This window comes from Gavialis gangeticus, unplaced genomic scaffold (genome assembly GCF_001723915.1).
Source record: "Gavialis gangeticus isolate Ggan-Ray unplaced genomic scaffold, GavGan_comp1, whole genome shotgun sequence".
Lineage (NCBI taxonomy): Eukaryota > Metazoa > Chordata > Crocodylia > Gavialidae > Gavialis > Gavialis gangeticus.
The window spans coordinates 21,288,962-21,315,361 of NW_017728993.1; the positions used below are offsets into that span (position 1 = coordinate 21,288,962).

General features: G+C 48.7%; 1 protein-coding gene across 1 annotated transcript in view; it reads right to left on the minus strand.

Moving 5' to 3' along the window:
- Window positions 1-595: 595 nt before the first annotated feature.
- Window positions 596-26,400, minus strand: part of SLC5A9 (solute carrier family 5 member 9) — a 31,993-nt gene continuing 6,188 nt past the window's right edge. Inside the window, exons 3-14 of the mRNA XM_019501344.1 lie at window positions 24,593-24,697; window positions 22,513-22,677; window positions 19,692-19,797; window positions 18,894-18,974; window positions 17,928-18,133; window positions 16,998-17,133; window positions 16,338-16,445; window positions 15,194-15,344; window positions 13,658-13,826; window positions 12,933-13,148; window positions 4,670-4,817; window positions 596-1,907 (exon numbers count right to left, since the gene is read on the minus strand). Coding sequence (XP_019356889.1) covers window positions 1,699-1,907; window positions 4,670-4,817; window positions 12,933-13,148; window positions 13,658-13,826; window positions 15,194-15,344; window positions 16,338-16,445; window positions 16,998-17,133; window positions 17,928-18,133; window positions 18,894-18,974; window positions 19,692-19,797; window positions 22,513-22,677; window positions 24,593-24,697 — 1,800 coding nt within the window. The 3' untranslated portion in view covers window positions 596-1,698. The remainder of the gene's footprint in view (window positions 1,908-4,669; window positions 4,818-12,932; window positions 13,149-13,657; window positions 13,827-15,193; window positions 15,345-16,337; window positions 16,446-16,997; window positions 17,134-17,927; window positions 18,134-18,893; window positions 18,975-19,691; window positions 19,798-22,512; window positions 22,678-24,592; window positions 24,698-26,400) is intronic.

Here is a 26,400-nt window from a genome sequence, read left to right on the forward strand (position 1 = left end):
GAAAGTGACCTTGACTAAAACCTAGTGGCTAGGGGACTCATCTGGCCAATGCCCACCCCCCTACCTCCACCAAAAAAAACCAAACCGAAACAGCCTACAGGCTGGTGGTTAAAGCAATGTCTGGAAGCAATAGTCACAAATCCCTATAGGCATAGAAGGGAGAAAAGTCAAAGTCTCTCACTTCCATGAGCAAGTGCTGCAATCACAAGGCTATGGTTTGAAAGGAAATAGTCCCAGAGGAAGCTGTGGTGGTATTAGCAAGGAGCATGGTAGCCTCATCCTGCTGGCACAAAGTAGACATGGTCTGAGAGAGCCTACGGGATTGAGCATGTTAAGGCATCTGAGCAGAGCAACACCTTGTTGGTAGAGCATGATCAGGCTTAGACCTGTGATACATGGTGCTCAATTCATCCCTGTCAAGACTAGAGAACATCTGGGCATGCATAAAGGACCAGATCTATGGAGTGTGGGGGGCAAAGCTTGTCATTTACTGTGGAGCCTCCAGCACAGTGGGGACCTGGGCTGTGGGGGGGTCTTCAGGCGTTACTGAGACGTAAATGACCCCTTATAAAAATAACCGTAAATAGTACTTCACTATTTTTAAAGGTCTTTTATTGCTGGTAACATTGTTAAAAGGCAACATTAGTTCAATGCATAAATAGTGGTCCAGGCATGACCATCGAGGCGTATGGTCCCTCAGGAGTGGAAAGACATGACTCAGTTGTACCCTATAGATATTGAAAATGATATTTGCAGGCAACACTTGGACCTTTGGGTTCTCTCTGCTTGGCTGATCCAGCTATTCTTTGTGGTTGGCTGATGCATACCTTAGGGTTGTTTTTGATAGGCTAACAGATAATTTAGGGTTGTTTTGCTAGGCTAACCTAGAGGTGTCTCTGGTTGGTTAAGAGGCTGTCCCGCTCACAACACTGAGCTAAGTCTTAGCTTGGATGTTCAGGAAGGGTCCGATAGCTACAATGCGCATTGGAGCAGTCTGAAGACAAGGGGTGAAATCCACCATTCAGGGCTTGCTTATAGGGACTGTGCTGGTGGCTTGATGGGCAGACATAGGTCTTTTTGTTGGTCCATATGGGGATGGCCCATAACGCTGATCTGGGGCAGCAAGGTAGTCATGGAGGTTGTAATGGGAATTTTTTTGTCTGCTATAGTAATGACCCTGGCCCGAGCCTCTTGCCCTGCCTATCACTGGAAATCAGAAATAAATTCATTAAGGTCAAAGGTAAAACAAGCATAAAGAAGAGAACAGGCCAAGGCACCAGATATTGGCCTGAGCCAACGCCTCCAGAATCGAATAACCCCCAATCTTTCCTTAGACCTGAGCTTGGCTCTAAGACTCATTGTTGACTCCTGCTTTTTGAGTCGAGTCAAATCCTGCCCTGAAAACCTGCGAATGCTGAGGCTGGTTTGGTTCTGAATCCAGGTCACACCGGGCTTTATTGTTCCCCGTGGGAAATCCATCGGGCTACAACCTTTTCCTACCACCAGTGTATTACTGGAAGTTGCACAAGAAGCGTGCTAGAGCCTAAAGGCCAGTCAGTTGTCTCCGTCACCTGCTGGCTCCAAGCTGGGGTGAAGAGGAGAAGGAGGAGATTAATTTGTTCTTTTCAATTAGCATCCGTAGTGGTTCTGAATCCAAGCCAGGTAGGTTGAGGACTGCCTGCAGCCCCGGCTCCCACCTCAACCGAAATATCCCCAGAGAAACACATTGATAACCAGCAAGAGCAAAGCGTTTACATTACAAACTGTCTTCCACAGGGGCTTCTCTACGATGCTGGTGAGTTTCTGCTCTTGGGCTGCTCTCTCTTCCTTGGTCAAGGTGGGCGTTGAGTTGGTAGATATCCCACAGAACCAAAAGTACGTCTTCTTCCAACATGGCATCTCTGCTTCTGCAGGGAACAAATGCAGAGAGAGGGCATCCATACCATGGGTTATCCTGCTCTCCTCCCCATGGCCTGATACCCAACACATAGACCACACAACCCAGGTGCAAACACTGCCTCTGGAGGGGATCTGGGGTGGAAAGCCGTCATACTCTGCCACATTCTCCATGGCCGAGAGTTATTCCCCCTCTCCTCTGATTGCCGGTCAAGGAGCCAATGGCTTGAAGCTCAGGAAAGGCTTTTCCTATAATGCTTTTACAAGCAAAATGGACAGTCTGAGCACCATGGTGGCTGTGTGGCTCAAACATTTCCCCCCTCAAACAGCATATTGCTGTGAATAAGCCTCCCTGCTAGTTCTTCTAAGAATGGGATTTGGTGTACCGGTCAAGCTCTTTTGAAACAGCAATGGCCATTTTACACGCAGGGAATAATTGAGCCTGGCTGTGAGGGCCTTTCAATAGTGCTTGGTCTGTTCTTCGTGTTGCTTTTGCCCCCTGCTTGGCTATAGAAGCAGCAATATAGAAACAGAGGCAGAAAGAGGCTACGTAAGTTGTTGAACTTCACGTTTCATGGTTGTTGGGGGCTGGAAGGGACCTTACAGCTCATCAGGTCCAGCCCTCCTGCACTTGGGCAGGAAAGACTGCATTGTTGAACTTCTGGGTGCCCAGCGCTTGAATAGAGGGCTCAGCCTCTTTGTCAGACATTGAGTATCTCCAGGTGAGTGACCCAAGTCAATGGCCATGTTGGCAAAAAGCTCGCATGAAACAACAACCTGGCTCGCATTTTTCAGGAGATGCTCCTATCAGCTCTCAGCTTTCATCTGCCCATCTAGGCTCAGGCAGAGGGTGCCCTGCAAAATTTAACCTTAATAAAGGGGGGAAACTCATTACATGCAAATGTTAAAAAGGGGAAAGAAAATATTGTTCTTATTTCTCCTCATATCTGTCTTCACCAGCCTCCATGACAGCTCTAGTCTGTCACGGTCTCAGTCACGGGGCTCATATCCTGTTTATCATGAGTAAAGCGCTGCCTGCATTATGCCTTTTAATTATCATCCTTGCATTGTATATATTCCACTTTCCAAATATAGCCTCCTGTGAAAGGCACAATGTCATAAAAACTTGAAAAACGTGTTACCAAAAACCTCATTAAACTGTCGTCTAGTGTGTTCTGTATTTCCTTTCCCATCAGTGCTAATTACCAAATTACCAAGACGTCCGTCTACAAACAGATGAGCTGGTTCCGGTAAAGTAAGACTTGATAAGAAACAAATAACATCATGCGCTTGAACAGCTATGCTAAACTGCTGCCCGAACTTCCTCCAAAAACTGGCAAATAACTTTTTAATCTCTTGCCTCTCTGTAACATGAACAGGACCAATGTGCACAGAAAAGGCTGGTCTTGGCCTAGCCAGCAATGCAAAAGGGCACTTCTTGTATTTATTTATTCAGAGACAGGTAACTGTTTTGTGGACTTGAGTAGATTAAATTCAAAATATGCACCCCAAATGCCGGATACTTTTCTAGAGGAAACCTCTGAATATGGAAATGCTTCAGCTCTCATCAGCTCCTTCTTTCCTCTTCTTTAGCTCAACTTTCTATCATCTACATTACCAAATATTTGCTATCCCCTCCCCAGGTATTTCCTCTCTACATTTTGGGCAGCGCTTTTTATCCTTAAAGGTTAAAGGGAGGCGGGAAGCATGGCCATGTCATATATTGGGGAAACTGAGGCATGGAGCCAGGTGGAGGATCCAGTCATCTACTCATTGGCTCATAGTACCATTTTGGTAGCTTCTGGTTTGCTGGATTATAGTGTTGTTGCTGGAATGGAGCAGTGCTCAGCAGTGGGAACTTTCTCTTGCGTAGAGACCAAAAAACTCGACACAGGAACGATTGAAAAGGCAATGGAGACAAAACATGAGCCGTGTAAAGGCATTTGTGGCTGTAGCCTGAGCACAGTGGGGCAAGCAAGGCAAGGGTCCTGGGTGCTGATTTAAGAGGGGGCACCAGAAGCACCCCTCAGCCCACTCTGGCACTCCCCAGCATCTCTGCCTAGGTGCTGAGGTTGCTATTTACCCCTCGGGTTTCATGGATATTTTTTTCCGGGGCCTAAAGAAGCCTGGATCTACCCCTCTCCCATCACAATGGTGGGGGGTTCAGCTCACCCCTAGCCTCATGAGAGGTCCCAGCAAGCAGCAGAGAGATGCTGTGCGGTGCATTCAGGCCCTACCCACACTGCCCTAATGTGTACAGCTGGAAGCATAGGCACCATTGAAGTCCATGACAGCTCTAGTCTTAGGGGAAGTGTCTGTGAAGGGGTATACTCAGAGGGCCACTTGCTTAGGGATTTACGGCAGGCGCTGGGTTGGTCCAGGCTCGAATGGACCCCGACCACTGTTCTGTCAGAGCAGACAGGGAGGTTTCTGCCTCCTTTGGCTCCATTCAGGGGTTGGCACATGAGGGTAAGCCCAAGCTTAATGGACAAGATGCAAAAAACACCCCCATCACTGACTGCATGGTTCTTTCTAATGTCCTTTCCTGAGCCCCGTGACATCAAGGGAAGGATATCCATTGGATTTGGAAACCACGGGGCTAGAATCTGACCCGGCGCTTCTCAATGGGGACCTCAACTCCAGACGCAGGGCCCCATTTCCAGTTATGAGCTAGACCTCCATTCATAACTACCATGACACCACCCAGAGGTACAGCCCCGATGCAGGGCTCCACGTGGGGTGCACACACAGCTAGCAGAGCCGGTTGACCTACCTCCTGGTTTATGTCCATGCTCCGGGTCCACGGCCCCCAAATCATTCTCGCTTGTGGAAGGACTGATCTCCGTGGACTCGTGTTTGTGGGTCTCCAGGTCAACCATGGTAGCATTGTGGTATCTAGTCCACCAGGTCAGCTGCACGAGCTGGATGGAGGGTGAGCACAAGAGCAAAGGTGTTTATCACCTGACAGTTCCCAGGGTAAGAGCAGAGCATGCGCTTTGGCTGGGAGCAGGAGCACAGGGTAGCCTTAAAGTGTGACCCAGCTGTGTGGTTTGCATTTAGGCCATTCGCCCTTGTCACTGGCTTCTAGCATTTTAACCCTTTGGAAATGACCTTCCTTGCATGGGGCAAGGCTACTTTTTTTTGGAAAGTACACCCTCTGTGCTCATGATGATCTGGTTTGGGGCTGAAACCAGCGGTCAGTTGTGGGTTTGGACGGGATGAAAGGGTGATGTTCCCCTCACCTGGAAGGTTATTGTCCAAAGCAAGTAGAAGACACAAGGAGGGGATAATTATCTGATTGTCTTTCATCTGCCAAATCCCTAGCTTCAACACAGACCTGAGCAAGCTGAAGGAAGCAAGTGTCCCCCACAATAGCATGTCTATGGGCAGCACCGGCTCTGACTGCAGCACTGAAATCAGGTGCTGCAATGGTCCTGGCTGCTTTGGTGCCCCCCCCCATGTCCACAAAGGCAGTGCTTGGTTCACTGCGGTCTCTTCAGCGGTGCCAGGATGCATCTAGCTTTAAAGGGCCAAATACATAAACCGTTTTAGGGGTGGAGGGTCCCCTTCCTACCAGGGCCAGGCCTGCACCATTGCCTCCTTGGGCCTCGGTAAGTATTGATGCATTAGTCACAGAGCAAGCAGGACAAGGGTGGTGGGAGGAAATGAAAGTTGAGAAGACCCACCTATCTTTTACCCTAAGAGCCTACCCTAACACTTGTTCAGGGAGCAGGAGCCCTGTGGGGAGTGGTGGTGGTTGACTTTGCATCACTTGATTCCCAGAAAAGAGCCCTAATCACTAGTCTGTGAGCAGTTAACCCAGAAAAGTGCCAGGCCCCAGGCACTTGCATGCAAGGGAGCACTGCCTTCCAGCTTCTCTGCCCATGGAGATACATCCAAGAAAGCACTTAAGGACTTAACACCACGGGGCTCACTGGTCTGTGGGTCATCACTAACAAACCTCCGTTGTGAACACATTGGCCAGGCCCCTTGAAGCTAAAGGGGATTCACTGCCACTGATTTCCAGGGCACGGGAGCCGCTGACGCCGTGTGAGGATGCAGGTCTTAGCAATGACCCTGCTGCTCCGTGCTCCTACACAGCACAGCAGTGGGGACAATGTTTTTTCATTCCTGTCTATAGAGGCCACCGAGCCCTCTCCCACCTCTCTGCAAACAACTGGGACCAGGAGGAACTGGAGCCACAGAGGAGCGTATGCATCTGGCAAAGTCAATGGAGAAGATTCCTCCCCTCTCCCTGAATGGAAATTCAGCTCTCAAATGGGTCACTTAAAAAGGAACGTGAGTTTAATTTTTAAATTTTACACACACACACACACACACACACACACACACACACACACACACACACACACACACTTACATGGCAGCAGTTGCCAGCTGACACAAAATGTTGCATAATCTCCAGAAGATTTATAGCTTTATTTAAATCATTTTCAACCAAGATGAGCATCGGGCAGGGCTAATCTTTCTTGTCACGTTGTGCTAAATTACTTTGATTTGATGATCCTCATCTTTCTTGAGGATTCAATTTTTTTTTTTTATCATTTGGGAAATGTCACTGTAAAGTTTCAGGGCAGAGAAGCAGGTGCAAAACTTTCTCTTTCCTCCTTAACCCTGACATAAATGGTTGTCTTCTGTGTCAGGTTCCCCAAAGCATGGGATTCAGACCAGAATTTTGCTATGAGATCTGATCTTAGATCAATATTTGGAAGAGGCCAGGTCTAACTTTAGGCACCAAAATTGGGGGAAAGCTGAATGTTTTGCACGCTGTGGGGGCCAGATTTTCCAAGGCATTTTGGCTGTTAAATGCCTATTGGGCATATCTACATGTGCATTAACATGTGCTAGTTAATGCACATTAAATGGAGTGCCTCTGGGCTCCTATACACAAGCTATTAACCATGCAATTGCTGCACTGCAGCAGGTTCCCGGGTCTCATGTATCAGCATCCCTGCACTTAAAAATGGTGACAGGGGTGCTTGGACTAAAGCTTGTCAAATGAGCTTTAGTTCAAGCAACCTGGCCGCCATTTTTAAGTGTGGGGATACCGATACAAGTGACACAGTGGCATTTTAATTAGAATAGCTCTTGGAGCTGCTCTAATTCAAGTGCTGTTCCCGCCCCCCAACCCCTGGAGCACATGTAAAAGTGCTCTCCACTGTGAAGTACTAGGAAAATGTGCATTAGCCTGTCTCATGCACATTAAATGTCATTTAAAAACCATGCTCATTAACGTGCATTAGCCTATTTTAATGTGCATTCACTAAATAGCATGTTTTTTCAGTGATGCTTTAATGCACATTAAAATAGGCTAATGCACATTCAAGAGCACATGTAAATGCACCCTGAGGATCAAGTCCTGGCTCTCATGAAAAAAAAACACCCCACAATGATTTTCCACCTTTATTTCCAGAAACTCAATTCTAAGTGGAAAGGGGGGTTTTAAAGGCCCAAAGGAGAAAGATGTTCAAGGTCACATATAGTAGCAGGAACACCTAACTCCCACCAAACTGCCACAGGAAAAAACAAATCTTTCCTTCCAGCTTTAGTCCCTGTGTCATGAAACACCTTTCCCAGGCTGGCATGAGTGCCCACTTCCCTCTTGCACCCTCTCATGCCTTTGCATGAAGGAACTGGCATGTTCCTTCCAGTAAAACTTTCACAGCATGCCCTATCCGCTCCCTGAAATGTCCTCAAAATGACAAGCGCTGAAGCTTGACATAGACGCTGAAAGCCAAGGACAAGTCCGTGGCACACGGAGGCGGCTGCGATCTCATTAAGTGCCGTCGATGTGGCGTTGCAAAAGGGAGATTGTGTCTAACAGGGCTGAGATTTTGCAGTAAGCAAAAAAACAAAAATGCTGACTGGGGTTGTGGGGAGGGGGGATATTATTAACATAATTTGCTTGGACCTCGGGAAAGTATTTGACACAGAAACACACAAGGTCGGAAGAACAGGGCGAGCTGGACTGCATAACGAATTAGCTTCAGTCCTGAAGACAGGCAAGATCTCTGGATAGAAGCAATTCAAGAGCAAAGGACTGAGGATTGCTACACGGTCTTTTTGTTATAGCCACAAGTGCGGGGGGAGCCCCATCGCTCGCAGGCTGAGCACCCACATGCAGGTGGATGTTCAGAAGGAGTTTGGGGAGGTGATGATGGAGGGTGCCCAAAGGGATGGGTCATGTTTATTGTCAGCTAGAAGAGTTTGGGGTGGGGTTAGATAGGACCAGCTCTGTGGGAATCCTGCCTCTGAAGCATTTGGGCTAAATGCTGACGACTGCCAATGGCCTATGCGACTGTTCGGCCGGAGTGAGAATAGCAGACTCTGGCCAGGCCTGGCCTTTTTCTGCCCCTTTGTTTCTACATCAGCACCAGAACAAGAATAAGAGTTGCCGGACCTTGAAAAGTGCTTTGAGATCAATCCCGTGCTCGACAGGGAGGTGGGAAAACCATGACCTGAGCTCGATTAAACTCAGCAGGAAACTACATGGCCTGAAAATGTTTCCCCCTATGATGGAGTGACCTGCCAGGGGACAATGAGTAGAAGCCAGCAATTCAGCCAGCCCCACTAATGCTGTAAGTCCAATGTTAGGGAGAGAAGCATGCTCTCTGGTGCATACATGCCCCTTCATAGGAGGCAAAGGCGCCCCTATGAATCCCTCCTTCCATCCTAAAGGCATGTGCACCAAAGGCACTCTGGGATGGAGGGGAAGAGGCAGGTATTTCTATGGGTGGATCTGCCCTGCATTGTTGTCACATCGAGCTGGCACACCTTCTCCTTCCTCCAGCCTCTTGCTTGGGAGCAGCTGCAAGCAGAGGTTTGGGAGGAAAGGAGTCAGCTCCTGGACCTACTTTGCAAAACTTCATGGTCCCAGAGTGCTTGGCTCCAGCTTGGGTTCATCCTTGCCTTGTATCTTCCCTAGGGCTTGATTTTCACAGGAGCTTCCAGCTTCCACTGACTCAATCCTACAGGAATTCAGCACCGTGGGGACCAGACCTCCTCATGCATCAGTCTCATGCTCTGAAGCCCGCTCTCCTACTCCATCATGAGACCCTGGCAATGTGGCAGGTGGCCTCACCACATGGCGTTAGGGTGACAGGGCAATACGCTGCAACGAGGCGCAGCTGCCTTCCCTTTCCCCGTCTGCCTTCTCCTTGGACAAGAGAGTTTGCGAGAACTCGGCAAAGTTTCCCTTTTGCAAACTAGAAATAAATCCTTCCGTTCCAAAATGCCATCTGGCACCTGACAGTTGTGTTTCAGCTTCACAGTCTCAAATTTAATTGTAAGCTCTTTTGCAGGGTTTTCAAGGACGGCGTGACACAATATGGACTACCTACAATGAAGACATATGAACTCTGGAGCATACCAAACAAATTCCTTGCATATTTGTTTTCCAACGCAGCATCAATCACCGCGGGGATGTGAGAGTGTCCAAAACAGCAGGAAAAAATGCTACTGCTTGCAGTTCTTGGAGTGTAATTCATTTCAGAGCTCAGCACATTAACCGTACCACTCCAACATCAGATACAAATCGCTTTTTTCCCTGCTACCCATTTGCTATCTGCAAAGCACAAATTCAATATTTAAAGATGCAGGGTCTGGAGCCTCAACTGGTGCAAAGCAGCAGAAGTGGGATGAACAGCTGAGCTCGGTAGTTGCACTTGGTAGAGCTGCCCCACTCCAGGAGCCCGGTACGGTCCCGGCAGGTACGCAGGGCCCCGGGGTCGGCGGAGTGTCTGACCTGCTGGTGCAGTCTGTAGACCTTCCCGTAGCAGGGCACGGATCCTCTCACTGGGCAGAATGGTTATAATAAAGCCTTGCCTCTATACCATGTCTTCAATGAGCAGATCTCAAAGCATGTAGAGGGTGGAAATCCTTATTTTGACTCATAAGCGGGAAATTCTGCCTTGAATCGCACAGCAGGGAAGCAGCAAGTTTAGGCATCCTGACTCCCCTGTCAGTGCTCGATCCATCCCGCCTTCCTGGCTGAGTGGGGCCTTGGTAGAAGACGTCAGGTTTCTTTCCAGAACAAGTTCAGCTGCTCAGAGTCATGCCAGGTGAACGACTCAATGTCAAGGGCATCTGGGTACGTGAGTCACAGACAGGCACTTAAGGCGAATCCTCTGCCACTTCTACAAGCCCAGGAGACACTCCCAGAGACAGAAAGGGCCGTTTTTGGCACTTTCACACAATTTAGAGGCTATTCCCACCTGTGGTAGAAGTGTTGCCAGGTATGTCCGCACATGGCAGAAGGAAAAGGGAGGATGGGGGGAACACTTGCCCCCTTTTAGCCCAACAGCCGGGCACTGACCCAGGAAGCAAGAGACCCGGGTTCTAGCAGCTCCTCACCCCGAGGTGTGGTTTGACTTTGTATCCCTACCACATCCCAAATTAAGCACTGCCCAGACCAGGAAGGGCAGTTACCACCTGTATAAGCAAGTCGTGTGCAAGTCAGCCAGGATTTAGCCCTTGCTTTCCCACCTCAGGTCACCACCTTGCCATAGTCCTGGGCCTGACTCCACAATGGAGAAAACTCCATTAGGGAACTGCCGTGGGATCATGCGGGCAGCCCACGCAGTGTCACAGAGCACCGTTTGCCTGGCAATTCACCCCAATGGACCACTTTGATCGCAGCCCCGGCCCTCCAGCCCTGGGCATGCCACCACTGGCTCATACAAAGGTTGCAGAGTCCCCAGTCTGGTTTGCTAAGCGAACCGTGCCCAGCTCGTATAGGCTTCCCTCCTCGCAGTTTCTCCACTCTCCCCGTCCTATTTGTAGCCTTTTCTTTGCACCCATCCCTGTTTGAATTGGTCTTTCTCAAACCTGGGTGACAAGAATGGCACCCAACGTGCCAGATGCCTTGAAAGGCATTCACCAGTGCCTTGCACAGTAGGTATACATATTTCCCTATCTACCTCTGCTGGGAATACTTTGTGTCATACACACCCTAAATTTTGCAGGGGGTTTGTTGGGTTTTTTTTTTCCCTCTCATGGTCACATCACATGAGATGTGACCATTAGTATTGTCACCCTATGATAGACTCACACAGCCAAGGCTTTCTCCATCTCATAACGAACCGATGAAATCACGCCTTGCAAATGTTAGCTTCGCTATTACCATATTTACTGGTATATCACACATACCTTTCCCGGGGGGAACTTGACCGGCTTGGTATCCTAATATAAATCAAGCCCATAAAAAAGGGCAGCACTTGAAGAGCCAAGACCCATTAAGTCAATTGACTCCCTTACTTGCTGGAATAGAAATACCACTGCTGTGATCCGTCAGTTGGTTTTAAACTTTGGGTCAAGCATGAATCAAAGTGGGGCGGGGGGGTGCTTGTATTTTGGGCAGAAAAATCAGCCATGGCAATTGTGGAAGGCTAATTTTTGGAGTAAAGGTATGTGTGACCATCTCCATTTTTAATGGGCTTGATACTCCACTAAGCAAGCTAAGCTTTCTTTCAGTGATGTTGGTGTCTATTAGCTATGCCTGGGTCTCTCTCCTCCTATTTCACAGTCCTACATAACTGTTTTTATCTCTTTTCAGAATTGTAAATCTGACCGGTTTTCACTCACAGTTTCAGCTTTTGGTTGAGCAGGAAAAGGAGGGCGAGTGAGCTGACAATTAGGGCCATCCCTACTCGGTGCAGCTATAGCTCCAGGTTAAAAAAAAAAATCAATTTGTTCTTCATTCTGATTTCCCCGAAACAAGGTACATGTCTTATTTGCAGGGGTATGTGCTCTGCAAGAAACTATGGTAAACCAGTGTCCAGCTTTGCATTTTTCACTATTACATGTTATTCCAGTCTCATTGTGGCAGTCCTCAAGGTCATCCAATTTGTCCTAGGTGATATACTCTTCTAGGACAATGCCTCACAACGTTGGCCCCAAAAGCAGGCTTTTGTGATGATATTTGCCGATGGCACCATGTCCTTAATGAAACTACTAATAGCCTTACTCTCATGACTGATCTCAAAGGAACTCCACTGCTGGCTTGATACCTCCTGGCCTGTCATCATCATCATCCCCTTCACACACTAACATCTTGATATCAATCCCTTTGCTCTCTAGAGGAACGAACAGTCTCCTGCGTGGCTCTGTATCATTGCTGAAGTCCAAGGGGTCGGTGTCATAATTAACCCTGTTTAAAAGGTCTACCCAGAAAACCTGCCCTGCTGCTGTCCTCAACTGCTGCATACACATCTACCTCCTGCCTACCGTCATCCCTCATCTACTCAGCAGGGTCTCTTTAAGACAATGCTAAATAACACCGTAAACTTCATTTAGTGGTCTCTTCGAATGCAGCAAGTAAAAGCGAGTTGCTCCCTTCTGCGCAGTGACTCCAAGTTGTTAAATGTAATTGAGATCACGTTGGGACGAAACGTTATTTTTCTAAGTGCCGGCGTTGCAAAGATATTAATCTTGTTTGCCTGCAAGATTGATGTGGGCTCTGCTGAAATATGGTAGCAGCTTCAGTTAGATCCCTTTAATTCCTCCTCAGCTTCCCCTATAATATGACTGTTGTTATCCCCTTCTTTTTCCTTCCCTCCCAGAGATGATGTGTGGCGGTGTCTGAGCACAGCAGGGGAACTGGCACTCAATTGCAAGCGTGTCTCCAGAAGCATTAACACGATGAGCCCTGGGAAACCAAAGGGTTTGGAGCAGGTGCTGCTTTAGGAGCATGAGCATGATAAGCTGATATCTCGGCTATAGGAAAGAGGGATCTGAACCGACTGTAGAGTCGTTTGGGGAATAAAGCAAAGGGCAGAGTGGGCTTTAATAAGGTGTGCATTTAAAGGGCTGCTCTTGAGACAGCCCTAAGAAGCGTCAGCCCAGCTATCATAAGTGTCCCACGTCTGCCAAGCCTGGATACGAGTGAGTGAAGCTGCCTCCTGACTACAGAGAGCAGCAGGGATGCTCTCCCTGTGGTTTCACCCCTTCATTTCTGGGTCGGTGGCTCTGGGTTTGCTTTTGTACCAGTGGTCTCCAGAGCGCTGGGAGCTGCTTACCTTCTCTTCTGGGATCGGCGGGGTGAGGAGACTCACAAAGACGATGACGATGGCCGTGAGCCCGCAGAGGATGAGCGCGAAGTAGAGGTAGTGCAAATCCTTCAGCACGCCGGGTCTGGGGTCCTCCTCACCGCAGGACGGCGTCTGATAGCAGAACTCCATGATCATCCGAATGAGGCCGACCACCAGGCCAAACATGAGGCCCCAGAAAGCCCCCTGCCAAGGACACATGGGGAAAAGGAAATAAGAGGTTATGGGCATCTGTATAACCGTGCCAGATAGCAAGGAAGAGGAAAGCAGTTCGTGTCAAAGCCCGTATTTGTGCTCAAAGCTTGTAAAGCCACATGGGTGCTGAGATGCCGATGCCCGCCCACGAGACACCAGACTGCAACCTGCCAACTCGCACCATCCTGTGGCTGTCTGACTGCCACCGGCTAGCTGCGATGGGAGAATACATAGAGCAAGCCGGTCCCCGGTATAGGCACAGACCCGTGCCCAGCAGTGACGCTTGGGGCTGGGGAAGTGAGTGAAATGATGCTCCCCACTATTCAATAGTGGCCGACATACCACCTCGACCCTGCCCTAGCTGACTCCGACTCTGCAGCCCAAACAACCAAGTCTCCCTTTACTCCTGGGGGTCCTGATCAGGGAAAGCCTGGTAGGAGCAATGTGCCTCCGCAAAAAAGGATGCATTTTTGTCACCATCAACTTGGCTCCTCACTTACAGGCTCATTGATCCTCTTGCAGAAGATGGCCAGGAGGAAGAGGGCAGTGATGGGTGGGGCCAGGTAACTGGTTATGGACTGGATGTAGTCAAAGAGCTGGCCGCTGTTGGCCGTCTGAATGAGAGGAATCCAAAGGATGCTGATGACGACAAGGATGAGAATGAAGACTCTGGAGAGAGAAACAGAAAATATTAATTTCTTATGCACCTGAAAATGAAATCCCTAGGGGAAAAGATGCCCCTCATGTAATGCAATGCTGGAGTCTGACCAGAGAAGGAAATGAATTGCACCTAGAGAGGGGGGGTCTCGTTGGGGCTGAAATCCCGGAGGGGAATCTCCTTGTGACATCAGGCAGGAAAGAAATGACCCACCCCTAGAGGAAGAGCCGTATCACCCTGACTAGCTGAGTCTTGTCTCAATCCCAATCCCGAGACAACAGCAGGAATTGCAAGGAGTTGGTAAGTCTGTACATGGTGTGTAGGTGAGGCCTGGTTGACCCAACAGCTGGATGTGTTTTTAGCAGGCACGGTGCTGGCAAAGACACTGTCTCTTAGATGAGATGAAGATTGAAGACCTGACAACTCGTGGTCATTAAATTCAGCTTGCATAAGAGCAGGGGCGGTAACCCTGGAGGCTTAGCCAATTTCCAGCTAAGGTCACTCCCGTCTGCTTATTAAAATCACTCCAGCAGCTTCAGCTGCATCCAAGATCCTCCTTCATTTTGTCCTTTCTGTTAGGCAGTGCTGCCAAGTACTCTACAGCAGTTGATACTTTCCACCTCGATGCACTGCGGGGATGGGATATGCGATCGCTCACTCCATATCCTTCACTTAGCCCACGGGGCTTTCTTAATATTTGTGGTTTCCAACGACAGGCTGATCGCTGGGGGACAGGATGCTGTTTCCAGCTGTTAGCTGGAGCACTGCCCTCCTACCCTGACGTAGCGCAATGCCGAAGTATGCCTATAGAGAGAGCCACAACCCCCCCACCCAAGAGTTAAGACAGGCCCTTATGTCAAGTTTAGAGACCAGATAGTAATAAATGATCTGCATCCATGATGGGTTCAACCTGCTGTATAGTGAAAATCTGCCTAGAGAGAGAGCCACACCCCACCCCAGGAGTTAAGGCAGGTCCTTATGTCATGGTTAGAGACCAGATAACAATAAATTAGCTGCATACGTGATGGGTTCAACTTGCTGTATAGTGAAAGTCTGCCTATAGAGAGAGCCACAAACCCCGCAAGAGTTAAGGCAGGTCTTTATGTTGGTTAGAGACCAGATAGTAATAAATGATCTGCATCCGTGATGGGTTCAACCTGCTCTGTAGTCAAATCTCCACCGGGTACAGGCTGGGAAAAAAAACCATCTCTTTCGGAGCCCACTCTCCTTATTGACATGCTCTGGGTTTCTCAGCTTTCTCCGTGAGTCCAGCTTAGGATGGTCTAGTGAGTTTAAACTCTAATCTAAACAGACAAGGACAAGACAAATGTGCTCAGCCAGAACAGCTCTCAGCAAAGCCACATGGAAGGGCGAGGACCTGCCAACAATCATGAGCTCCTGCTCTGAAGCCTTCTTGCGGACCCTCTGCCAGATATCGATGGCGAAGAGCGTGCTGCTGCTGTTGAAGATGGAGGTGAGGGAACTCATGAGGGCTGCCATCATCACAGCGATCATCAGACCCCGGAGTCCTGGAAAACCGGGAATGACAATCGGGTACAGAGTTTCGGCCTTCATGCTCCTACTTCAGAGTTTACAGTGCTGTCCGTGCATTTATTTATTCTAATTCAGTGTTTTTTACACTGGTGTTCTCCCACCCGGTCCAGCTGAAATGGGCTCAGATGAACGCTTGTCATTATGGGACCCTGCAAGACTGGAGAGCAGCAACACTCATTTTTAAAGGCCGGCTCGTAAGACCTGCTTCAAATAACTCATAATGCTAAGTCACCTGGTGATAGCAAACTCAGAATTTAGCAACCTGCAAATACTGTGCATCCCCTTCGCAAAGCAGAGTTAATTAGAAGGTCAGAAAGTAAGTGCGGATTCTGCATTTAAAATCGGAGACCTAAATCTTAACAGAAATCCCCGCTTCACTCCATTTACTCCTTTTACCTACACTACTTGATCTGTCATATTATACCCATCAATACACATCACATATAGGTCAAATATGCCAACCATGCATTGATATTCTATTAAAATAGTTCATAAAACACATTAGAGGACTTCCATAATGCTCTGTTATTAATTACTATTAGCACTAATGTGTTATCAATGCCATTTAATAGTTCTATGGTATTTTAATATGTCATTACTATATAAAAACTGAAAAGATTAGCTGAAAAAAATGTTTGTGGCTTTTTTTTTTAAAACTCTGATGATATTTTGTGCCTTTTGAGCAGTTACAGTGAACACTTACCATCTCAATACCAACCCATCTAGTTTTATTTATCCAGCTATCTGTATAATCAAACCCACATGCATATAAATGGATATCTATATTATAAACCCACGCAGATACTTTTGCTGTGTAATGAAAACATTGCTATCTTTTAATTTGTTTCTACAACCCGGCTTATATTGATAGCAAATTAGTTTCTTGTATTTATAACAGAAAAGACTACCATTGCACAGTACTTGAGTGTGCACATTCGGCCACAACCAGAGCAGCAAAGCTTCCTCACCTATGGGCATGAGCTCCATCACCAGCTTTGGGTAGGCGATGTTAGAACAACCCACTTTTGCTCCACAGACCTTTTCACAGATTTTTGGGTCCACGCATCCCACGTCATCTGTAGCAGACAAGGGGGGGGAAAAAACCCAAGCCAGTTGTAACACATCTACTTCCTCTAGAGGACATACACGGGGAAGAGCTAATTTTTGATCCCTTGGGTGTTTCAAATAAATCAAGACAATAGCTGCAGGGGTGGGCAAGGGTTATTTCAGACCTCCATCTCACAGTAGCCTTTTGCAAACTCTGCACAGAACGGACGCAAAACCAGGACGTCACATAGCAAGAGAGCCTCTGACCAGTGGTTCGAAACACATTTCCAGCTGCCTCCTGGCAGGTAAAAGCAGCGCCCACGAGATGGCACTGTGGCCCATGCACTTAGTGCTTGGGCCACAGCTACAGAAGAAATGGCCCAAACTTCGAGGGGGAGGTAGGGTCTGGGGGTTTCCATCTATATATGGAAATGCTAATTGGCAGGGGGTGTTTTGTGCACGGTACCCCGGAGTCTGGGCTTCTAACGTCGAATGGTTTTGCATCCATCGGAAGCTCCTGCACAAGGAAATCATATTCATAACCCATGGATGGAGTATGCAAGTGGGGCAAGCAGCCTTACCTGGGTAGAGGGCTCTGCTGATCATACCCGGCATGACAATGAAAAACATAGGGAGTATTTTCAAATAGCCTGCCAGCACTGATCCACCCTTCGCATGAGAGATGCTCTTGGCGGAGAGGGACCTTTGGACTATCACCTGCATCAGTGGGAAAAGGGAAAGCATTAAAAGAAAACCCTGTGGAGAGAAAAAGGAGAGGAAAACCCCTTGCATTGTGAGAGGATGTGTGTCCCAGAGAACCCAAGGGCACTTTGCAACCCCACAGCAAGGCTCTCCCGAACAGCAGATCTCTGTCGTTCAGTTTACTATTGCTGCCATCCCTGAATGGTGCGCGGACTAACTATGAAGCTGGGGAAATTACTCTTTTACCCTCACAGGAATCATTTCCTCGTCCCCTGAAATGCAGCCAGCTCTTGGGTGAAAGACATCAGGTGCTTAACCACGCACCCACCAGCACTGGACAAGAGCTTAGGGTCAGGTGTGATACAGCACACAGTGCGGCATTCCCTACCTTTACCACTGAGAAGGGGCTTCGAAGGAACGAACCCAGTTTGCTTGGCTTTCTTGCATCACCTGGGTGGCTTATTTGCTTAATAAATGTCACGCTAGATTCCTAGCCCGTGACCAGGTAAACTGCAGAGGCACTGCAAAGGTAATCTGATTTGTGGCCCTGTAAAACTCAGCATGTCTTACAGTGCTTTCCATGTGTGGCTTTCAAAGCATTTGACAAAAAGGGGCATTTTTACTGCTGGGTTACAGATGGGGAAACTGAGGCACGTGTTGCGGTGGCCTATTAAACCCGCCCCCCCCAAAGAGGCCACCCCCACCCCATCAAGCGTCATTTCACTGCCTCTGTAACCCATGATGTGGCATGGAAATGACATTGCAGTGAAGCACCGGGGGAAGGAGCGAGTGCATGGGACAAACTTTACCTGGTCCGTGCACCAGCACCAAAGGGCCAGCACCGAGAGGCCGAATATCAGGCCAGGCCAAGGGATGTCCCCAGTGATAGGGTCCCTAAGCATGTGGAAGGCATCCGGGCGTGGGAGGTGGCACGTCGTGTTTGGGACGGTGACGCTGGGGATCGCTGTGCTGTATTTCTCTTTGAGTCCTTCATACCAGCCGATTTTTTCAAACCCTGAGGAAGAAGGGGCCAGTCATTTATATCTGTGGGCATTTTCATTGGCTCTGCCTCACTTTGCTTCTGTTTTCTTCTCTCTTCCTACCTCTCCCCTCCCTCCGTCCTCTCACCCCTGGAGCCATGCGGAAGGGCGTAGGACTCCAGCCGGAGAATTTGGGCTTCTGCAGCTGGCCGTGCATTTGGGGAGAGGCTACGCCATTGCTACTGACCTCCCTCATGTTGGTCACCTGCTCCCAGCTTGGCAATAACATGCTATGAGAACCCAAATCTCTGATCATAAAGCTCATGGATACCCGAGCCAGAAAGACGTGAAACCAAAGACGATGGCACTTGGGTTTGTGTTGGCCAGGGAGGTGTAGAGCAAAGTGCTGCGGTTCAGAATTGTTCTCAGTTATGCCCATGTAAATGCACAGTAACTCCCCCAAAGTCAATGAAGGAAAGCAAGGGAGCTGGCAAATGTCCGGGGTATCCTGGAGCTACAGGGGGCATGAGTGAAATTGTGCAAAACCATCAGCTCACCATGGGTGCCAAAGGAGTGGAAGGTGCTTAGTGCCTCATTCAATTAAAATCTGGATTTGAGCATAAATCAGGGATGAGACTCAACTGGCTGGAAGTGGATCGGAGAGGAGCCAGGAACCAGGGCTTCTTGATATTATTATTTAAAGCCCATTTCTGGGTGAAAGAGGCGGGACAAGTGCCCTGTTAGGCTCATATCAAGATTTGGATGGCAGGTAACACCATTTCTTGTTCTTCGTACCTATGAACGTGAGCACCAGCGCTCCTATTACCATGATCACAGTCTGCAGGGCGTCCGTGTACATAACAGCTGTTAAACCGCCTGTTGGGAGAATCACAAATGACAGTGTTCACCAGTCACTTTTATTTGCAAAACCAGCCAGTGCTGGTGGGTTCCTCGCTTCGCAGAGCTTGGCCTCAGTCCTGCTACCCCAGAAAGGAGCTACCAGGAGAAGGCAACACCGGTGATTTCCATGCCTGTGTTGCCCTTGAGCACTTCACAATCGCCGGCCCCTTGTGAAGTACCAACGTATTACCCCTGTTGTATAGAGGTGGGACCAATGCACAAATCAAGTCACTTGTCCACTTTCACACCACGAGTGGATACAACCCATCACAGAGACAACACCAAGGAGGTTGTACCTACACCTCCTGAGTCACAGTCCAGGATCCTGACAAGCAACCCATCCTCAAAGCTTGTGCAAGAAAAGGGTGTCTCAGCCATCTGGACAAAAGTCAGGCAGGTATCATTAGGGTTTGCTTTGTTCATAGGCTGCTGCCCAGGGAACACAACCCCTCCTCTCTTCAGTCCTGCCACGTGGAGGCATATCTGAGCCCTAACACTGCCTTGCTAAGAGGCTGGGAACATTCAGCTGATCAACAGGGCCTTGCTCCATTAATTAAGTCAAATGAAGTCTTTTCATTGACTTCAGTGGGCTTCCCATTCAAGAGCAAGTACCTAGACAGGACCCAAGCACCCGGGCGTAGGGAATCCGTTATTCTTCAGATTGGGACATTTCTTTTAAAGTATCATCATTACCAGCAATTGTGTAGACAGCCGTCACTGCCAGCAAGACCACCGTTGACAGGTAAAGGTTCCAGCCCAGGGATATTTGGATGAATAATGCCCCAGAGAAAATATCTGTCTGGAAGAAAAAGCAAAAAGAGTTTGACCTTGGGGCTACTTGCTCTCATTAGTACTTCTGATATCATCTTGATGGCTCAAAAATCCTCCAGGTGGGCCACGAGAAGGGAGCAGAGTATGGGAGATTGAAAGGTAGAAGAGAAGGGAATAAGGACAGGAAACAGGGGAAACAGAAATGGTGACCGGAGCCATAAAAAGCATCAGTCTTGAAGAATCTCTTTGTACCCAGCCCAGGAACAGGAAGAAATCCTCCCCACTCTGCAATAGGAGAAAGCATTGAAAATGTCTAAGGGCAGGGCAAGCTTGTCCCTTAGCAAGTCTAGGGGGGCCACGAGGAACACTACATAGGGCAGGCATCAGTGGGAGAAGACTCATGGCCTTGGGAAGGGCAACAAAAGGATGCAAAGGCAACAGCAAGATGCCCTGGAGAAGAGGGGACAGTTTCCAGAGCTGGAGACATGAGGGTTGTGACTGAGAGAAGGGGTCATTTGCATCGGCGCATGGGAGACTGCATGGGTCAGAGCAATGGACGCAGCCTGAAAGACCCAGGCTGACTTACTGCTCTTGACTTCTCAATCTGCACACGGGTATAAATAAGGGCAGCTGCACCGATTGCAAAAAAGGATGCCTGCTGAGGATCTGACCTTTGCTCGCAGAAACCCCGTGGCGCCTGATTTGTTTGGGTCTATTCACAGGAGACGGCGAACAAGGACAGAGGGAGAAAAACACAGCTCTAATTCAGACACGGCCACGGCAAAGGCAGAAGGCGACACATAACAAGTGGGAAAGGGTTTTACGTGCGAGAGAGAGTAAATCTGAAAGAAAGCTGTAAGTCATTTTGCAGGGAACGCCGTTCACCTCTCGCCATGCAGCAGAGACCAAATGGGATGATAAAGACCCAGGGCTTTCTACATCCCAAATAATCATCTTCATATCAAGGATCCTTTTGACCTCCAGGGCTGCACACCCTGCGTCACGCTAAGTGGTTCTCGCCGGGTGGTACGGCACTACCTTTACATAACGTATTGTGAGCTTTGACTTCCCAGCAGGAAATGCAACGATAAGTGTATCTGTGCCCTGCCAGTCCTTTGACATCATCCATCACCCTGATCTGCACTCTTTCTGGCAAGCACAAGGAGCGTGGAGCTGAGCAGCAAAGTTATTAAACAATGTTTGGGCAGGAAGCACGGAGAGAAAAATTCCCCTCATAACCAAGCCTCCCGCTGGCTGGCCAGCCGCTACGTAAGTGCTCTGCAAACAAAGGTGCTTCTTTTACAGAGAGCACCTCTGAGGCCTGTAAAGTAAACCAGGCTCTCCCATCAGACACGGGTGAGCTACCTTCAGCAGGAGAAGGCAACCAAATAGACTAAGGCCAAACAACCGATCTGAGGCCTGAAAACCTGGCTTTCCTCGAGGCCATGCAGCAGCTCAGATGTTCCTTGTGTGGCTTTCATCCCCCTTTTCAACCTGGATTTCATAGAAAAGCAGGGCTGGAAGGGACCTCCAGCAGTCATCGAGTCCCACTGTGGTCATCTAGATGATCGGTGGTCATGCCAGAGGTCACCGAGTCCAACCCCGTGCCTATGGTAGGATCATGCCTATTCAAACCATCCCATACACATCCATTATCTAACCTCTTAGCAAGTCAACCCTGACTTAACTACAGGACATAATGCCCTGACCTGCCACAGGTCAAACAAGGGGATAATGGTGGCTTTGAGCCTATTAGTGCTAGGTCTGCTGGGGCAGGTGACTGTGAGCTCCTCCTGGCTCTAAGGAGCGACCCAGCCGAATCCCACAAAGCAAAACTTTGGATTTTAGAGAACAACGGCCCACGAGACTGAAGCTCTTTATCTACCTGTGGTGCAGGCAGGAGCTGTGCCCAGGGCTTGAATTATAGAGGAGCTCAGGGCTGGATTTTGAGATGAAAACCCCTGTGTAAGATTTGAAAATCATAACCTTGGGGCAGGGGGTCTCTGATTTTATTAAGGCATTGTGGTGCGCAGCTCAATTTTTTAATTTTTGCAGACCCTCCCAAGAGCGAAAGTGTCATTTGAACCCTGGCTGTACCGCCTTCTCCCACTAATGACCCACCCTCACCCACTTCAGCAGTGCTGCCATGGGGACTAGGTGGTCAAATACCCACAGACCCCAAATTTCAAGAGGAGCAGGCCCTTAATTACTACTGCCCTGGGCTACATATACAACAGTGACTTGGGAACAAAAGATGGGCATTGGGCTCTCTAGTCCCCTGAATAATGAACTTTTCCTGTGCATGAGACTTGTCTGAGACTGTCTTCTCTCCAAGTGCATCGATAATGACTACTCAGACCCTGGGCAGAGAATCTTCTCCTCTCTTTGCAAAGTAAAATGACAGCAAATGCTCAGAGCTGATGTCTCCCTGCAGGTCCTATAATGCTAACAGCATGCAACTAGCACTGCTCCTCAACTCACCCCCAAGGTAGAAGATATTTCCTGTCCCTCTTACAGATGCCAACAGTGGAAAGAGAGGGGAAGAGAAAGGCAACTAGATGTGTTCTTAACGTCAAATTTTGGAATGAAAAATTTCAGCTGAGAAAAAAGTTCATGGACATGACCATATGTGAAGATTAGCTTTGCACGATATTTAAGCGCAGGATCCTTGCACGGGCAGGATCCTCACACGGTACCCACTGCAGCAGCTACAGCAAGAGCTGCTTCCCCATGGGATACATACTGATATCTTGGTGAATATATAGAGAATGAGGGACAACACGGACATGTAGATTTGAATCCTCTGTCCTCCAAATCTCTTCCTCAAGTATTCGGGCATGGTGACGACACCGGCAGCAATGTAGACGGGCACAAAAATCCAGCCAAGGGCCAGCAGTGCCCAGGTGGCCTGGCAATAGGGAAGAAAATAAAGGCTTATGATTAAATTCAAGGGAAAACCCTCTTTGCCTGCAAGACACAGCAGCAGAAAGCATGGAGAGGCAGCCTCTCTCAGGCAGAAAGGGAATGAAGGCTCTGGGATACACTAGCATTTCTCTGCCTGCATTGGAGGGTTACCCTCGGATGACAAAGTGGGGACAGATGAATGACAGCATGGTGAATACAGCTCTCAGCAGAGCTACAAGCCTTTGGAGATCTCTCCTAATCCCCACATTTCTCTTTTTCTAGCACGTCGGCTCCTGTGTCTCTCCCTTGCATCCCTGGCAGAGTCCCACGTTGCTGTCCCAGCTCTATACAAGGAGTATTTGGTGAGCTTTGGTACCTGTGGCACCGATGCTGGTGGCACAGATCCGACTGACCTACAGGTGCCTTTGAGCATCTCATTACTTTTGCCACACTGTACAGCTCGATTAGGAGACAAGGATGCTGAAGCTACAGGATCTTTCTGAGGAACAGAAATAGAAGTGACAGCAAAACCCTCACTTTCAGGACAGCAGACTGGGGGTGACTGGTTTTTGTCCTGTATGCGGCAGAGCAAGGAGAAGCAAAGCTCCAGCATGCAAGGGATTATTTGTAATGTCTTTTGGGAGGTCTAAGTCGTCTGACCCCAGCAGTCTTCTCTGCCCAAGTGCAGGGGGGCTGGACCCGGTCCCTTCCAGCCCCTAACATCTATGAATCTATAACTTGTGGTCCCCCACAGCTTGCTTCTTTAAAATCCAGCCAATGTGGCCAATGTCATCGTTTCACACCTGGAGATGTTAAGGCCAGATGTGACTGTTAGATCGTCTAGTCTCCCCTACCCCACTTCATTCGAAGACCGCCTGAAAGACTACTTAGACGAAACGTCATTCCCCAAAACTGAAATGTGTGTCACAGACAAAGAACAGGCCTGACCAAAGTGCACCCAGTACCTGAGGTTCCTGGCATGGACGGGACGGGATTAGGTGAGATAGGCCCACCTGAGCTGAGCAAACAAACCCTGACCCAGACCATGACCTTGCGAATCTGAATCCGACATGACAACAAGGACATGGAGTCTTATTTGCTCTGGATCTCAAACTACACTCTTCGCATCCCTATATAACCACCCCAAAAAGGACCCACTTAAAATACAGCTGCATCAATGGGTCCTGTCTGAACGTGGGCCCCACAGAGGGGGCTTATGGGTGATTTTGATTCCTTTAAAACAAAGGGATGCCTTGAAAATCAACGCTGCTTGACTGTGTGCCTGCCCCTGGGGCAGCACGCGTCGTCTCGGCTCAAGGACGGCCCTATAATGGAATAGCAGAGTTTGCATTATAAGACTGATATACCCTACAGGGATCTGCTGCAGACTTATGTCTAGCCCCTTGCACTGTGCTTAAAATGCCAAGTGTTGGTGCAATGGCACTATTCTAGCTGGCTTTACTTGGAGAGGAATAGGCCCAGGCTGACACCAGGGTGGCAAACAGCTCAGAAATGTTACTGCAAAGCTGTCAGCATTCATGATTCAACATCATGACATTTGTTCCTTTCCATAAAGCCCCAAGTCCAGGAATCCTGTGATTTATGTGAGCTTCTCAGGGCCCTTTTTTTTTATTATTATTATTATTATTTGTAAAGTCTCTTGTCTTTATGGTGGAGGAGAAAAAAGAACTGCATGACTCAAGTGTCCCTTAGAGGCTCAGCAAGCAGAAGGTAAAAAGAAAATCTGAACGTTGTCATCTTTTCAAAGCCCGGCTGTATTTCAGGTGACCTCTGAAGTGCTCCAGGCCTGAATCATGAGTTTACGCACTGGGAATGGATGTGCCGGCTAATAACTGATTCATGAACCAAATATGCATGGCGTCTGTAAACGGTGACGTCTTTCCAGTCTCAGTACTTACGTTCCACTCGAAGCCCCCGACAGCAAGACCCCCGGCCGCCCCCGTGCCTGCCAGGCCGATGAACAGCCCGCTGCCCACGTTGCTTGACATCAGAGATGCTCCGATCTGAAACGCAAGGGACGGCACAGAAAACAGGCACTTCAAGCAGCTTCAAAGAAGCAGCCACCCAAGCCCTTCCCAGGGAAAGGGGGTTTCCATTTGTAGGAAGCTACTGGGGAGATTCCTCTGGAAATCCTGGAGACTGAACCAGGGGCTTAGATGTGACAGTGAGAGATGCAGCAGCATTTCCATAGGCAGGCAGAGTGACAAGCGCAGGGATCCTAGTTTTCTCCATTAAAAAAATAAATAAATAAAAATCCCCAGTTTTCGGATGAAAATAAGTAACCCCAAATCCATTTATTTTTCAGTGATTAAAATGAAACACCACTAATAGCTAGATATATGCACAGCAGGGTTTCACTTTAATCATGGAAAATTGAGTTTGGGGGTTACTTTTTAAAATCCAAAATTTGGGGATTTTTTAATTTTTTTTTTTTTTTATCAGAGAAAAACGGGATCCCTGGTGATCAGGACTGAGAACGACTCAGGATCGGGGCCATGTGAAACAAGCACTGCTTTCTTTACACAAGGTATGCAAATACATCACAGTGGGCCCTGCTTATGGCTAACTCAGCTCTGCTGGCGCTCCGTTAATAGGGAAGCAGTGAATCTCCTTTGCATTGAATATCCCCCTCCCTAAGTACCGATGCAGGCTGTCCTGCCCACCTCTAACGCCACCGATCCTGTGGGCTCTTGCTTCTGCTCCTTGAATTCCTTTCCCATGTATCACCTGCAAATGGGTCCTTGTTAGGGAGGCTCTGATGCAATCAAATTAGCAAAGACTAAGATGCCTCCAGCTGCAGCAAGGATCCCATAGTCCCTGCCTGCGACTCCCTTTCCAGCATCAGCTCTGCAGTGTTTGGGAAGGGAAGAGGGAGCAAATTGCACCTTTAAATCCTCCCTCCCTAACCCATTGCCAGTCCAATCTGTGCGTGCTCCTCTGTCCCGTGGAAACCCCGTAGCTGGGGGACGGTGCCGTGGGTGTCTGAGCCATCCTACTGTGAGAGAGGGCAAAATCTCAGCCAGAAGGAGGGGAAGCAAAACAGCTCAGGAGGTCCCTAAAAGCTAAGCCATGAACAAAGGCCAAAAGAAAAGAAGCCCTGTATCTTTAATCTTGTTACGTTAAAGAAAATCTTGTGACTCTCAAGGGTCTGGCTCTTTGAGCTCTGAGCACTCAGATTTGACACTCCTGTCAAATAACTGGATCTGGGAAAGAAGCATCCAGTCTCTTTGTACACAGTAGGTCTGGTCTGGCCTAGACGAAAGGAGACTTGACAACCACTGAAGTGCTTGGGCTCCACGACTTGGCTCAAATGCACTGTTCATCGTTATTGCCATCACGTTCGATACCAGGGGCCTGATTCTGCACCACCTCCGTGCTAGTCAGGAGGCACCACAGTCATAGAATCAGGCCCTAATTGGGGCCAAAGCACCTGCGATCAACACTAGGATGAGCCGACGTCACATCCACGAGGCAGTGGCCTTACGTCTTCATTGGCGTCCTTATCTCCTGACATCAGAGAAGCGGCGGGCCTTCATGTTTCCGGACAGATAACCCAAGGGGCACGAGTACAAAGAGTCATTTTGCAGCTGTTGTACAAATCAAACAGGCCTCCCAGGCCATTTGCAGCCTCAGTCTTGACTGGGACCAAAACATGCCATTTCCCTGCCTGGTTCTGGAAGTACCATGTAGAGCTGTGTTTCTCAGC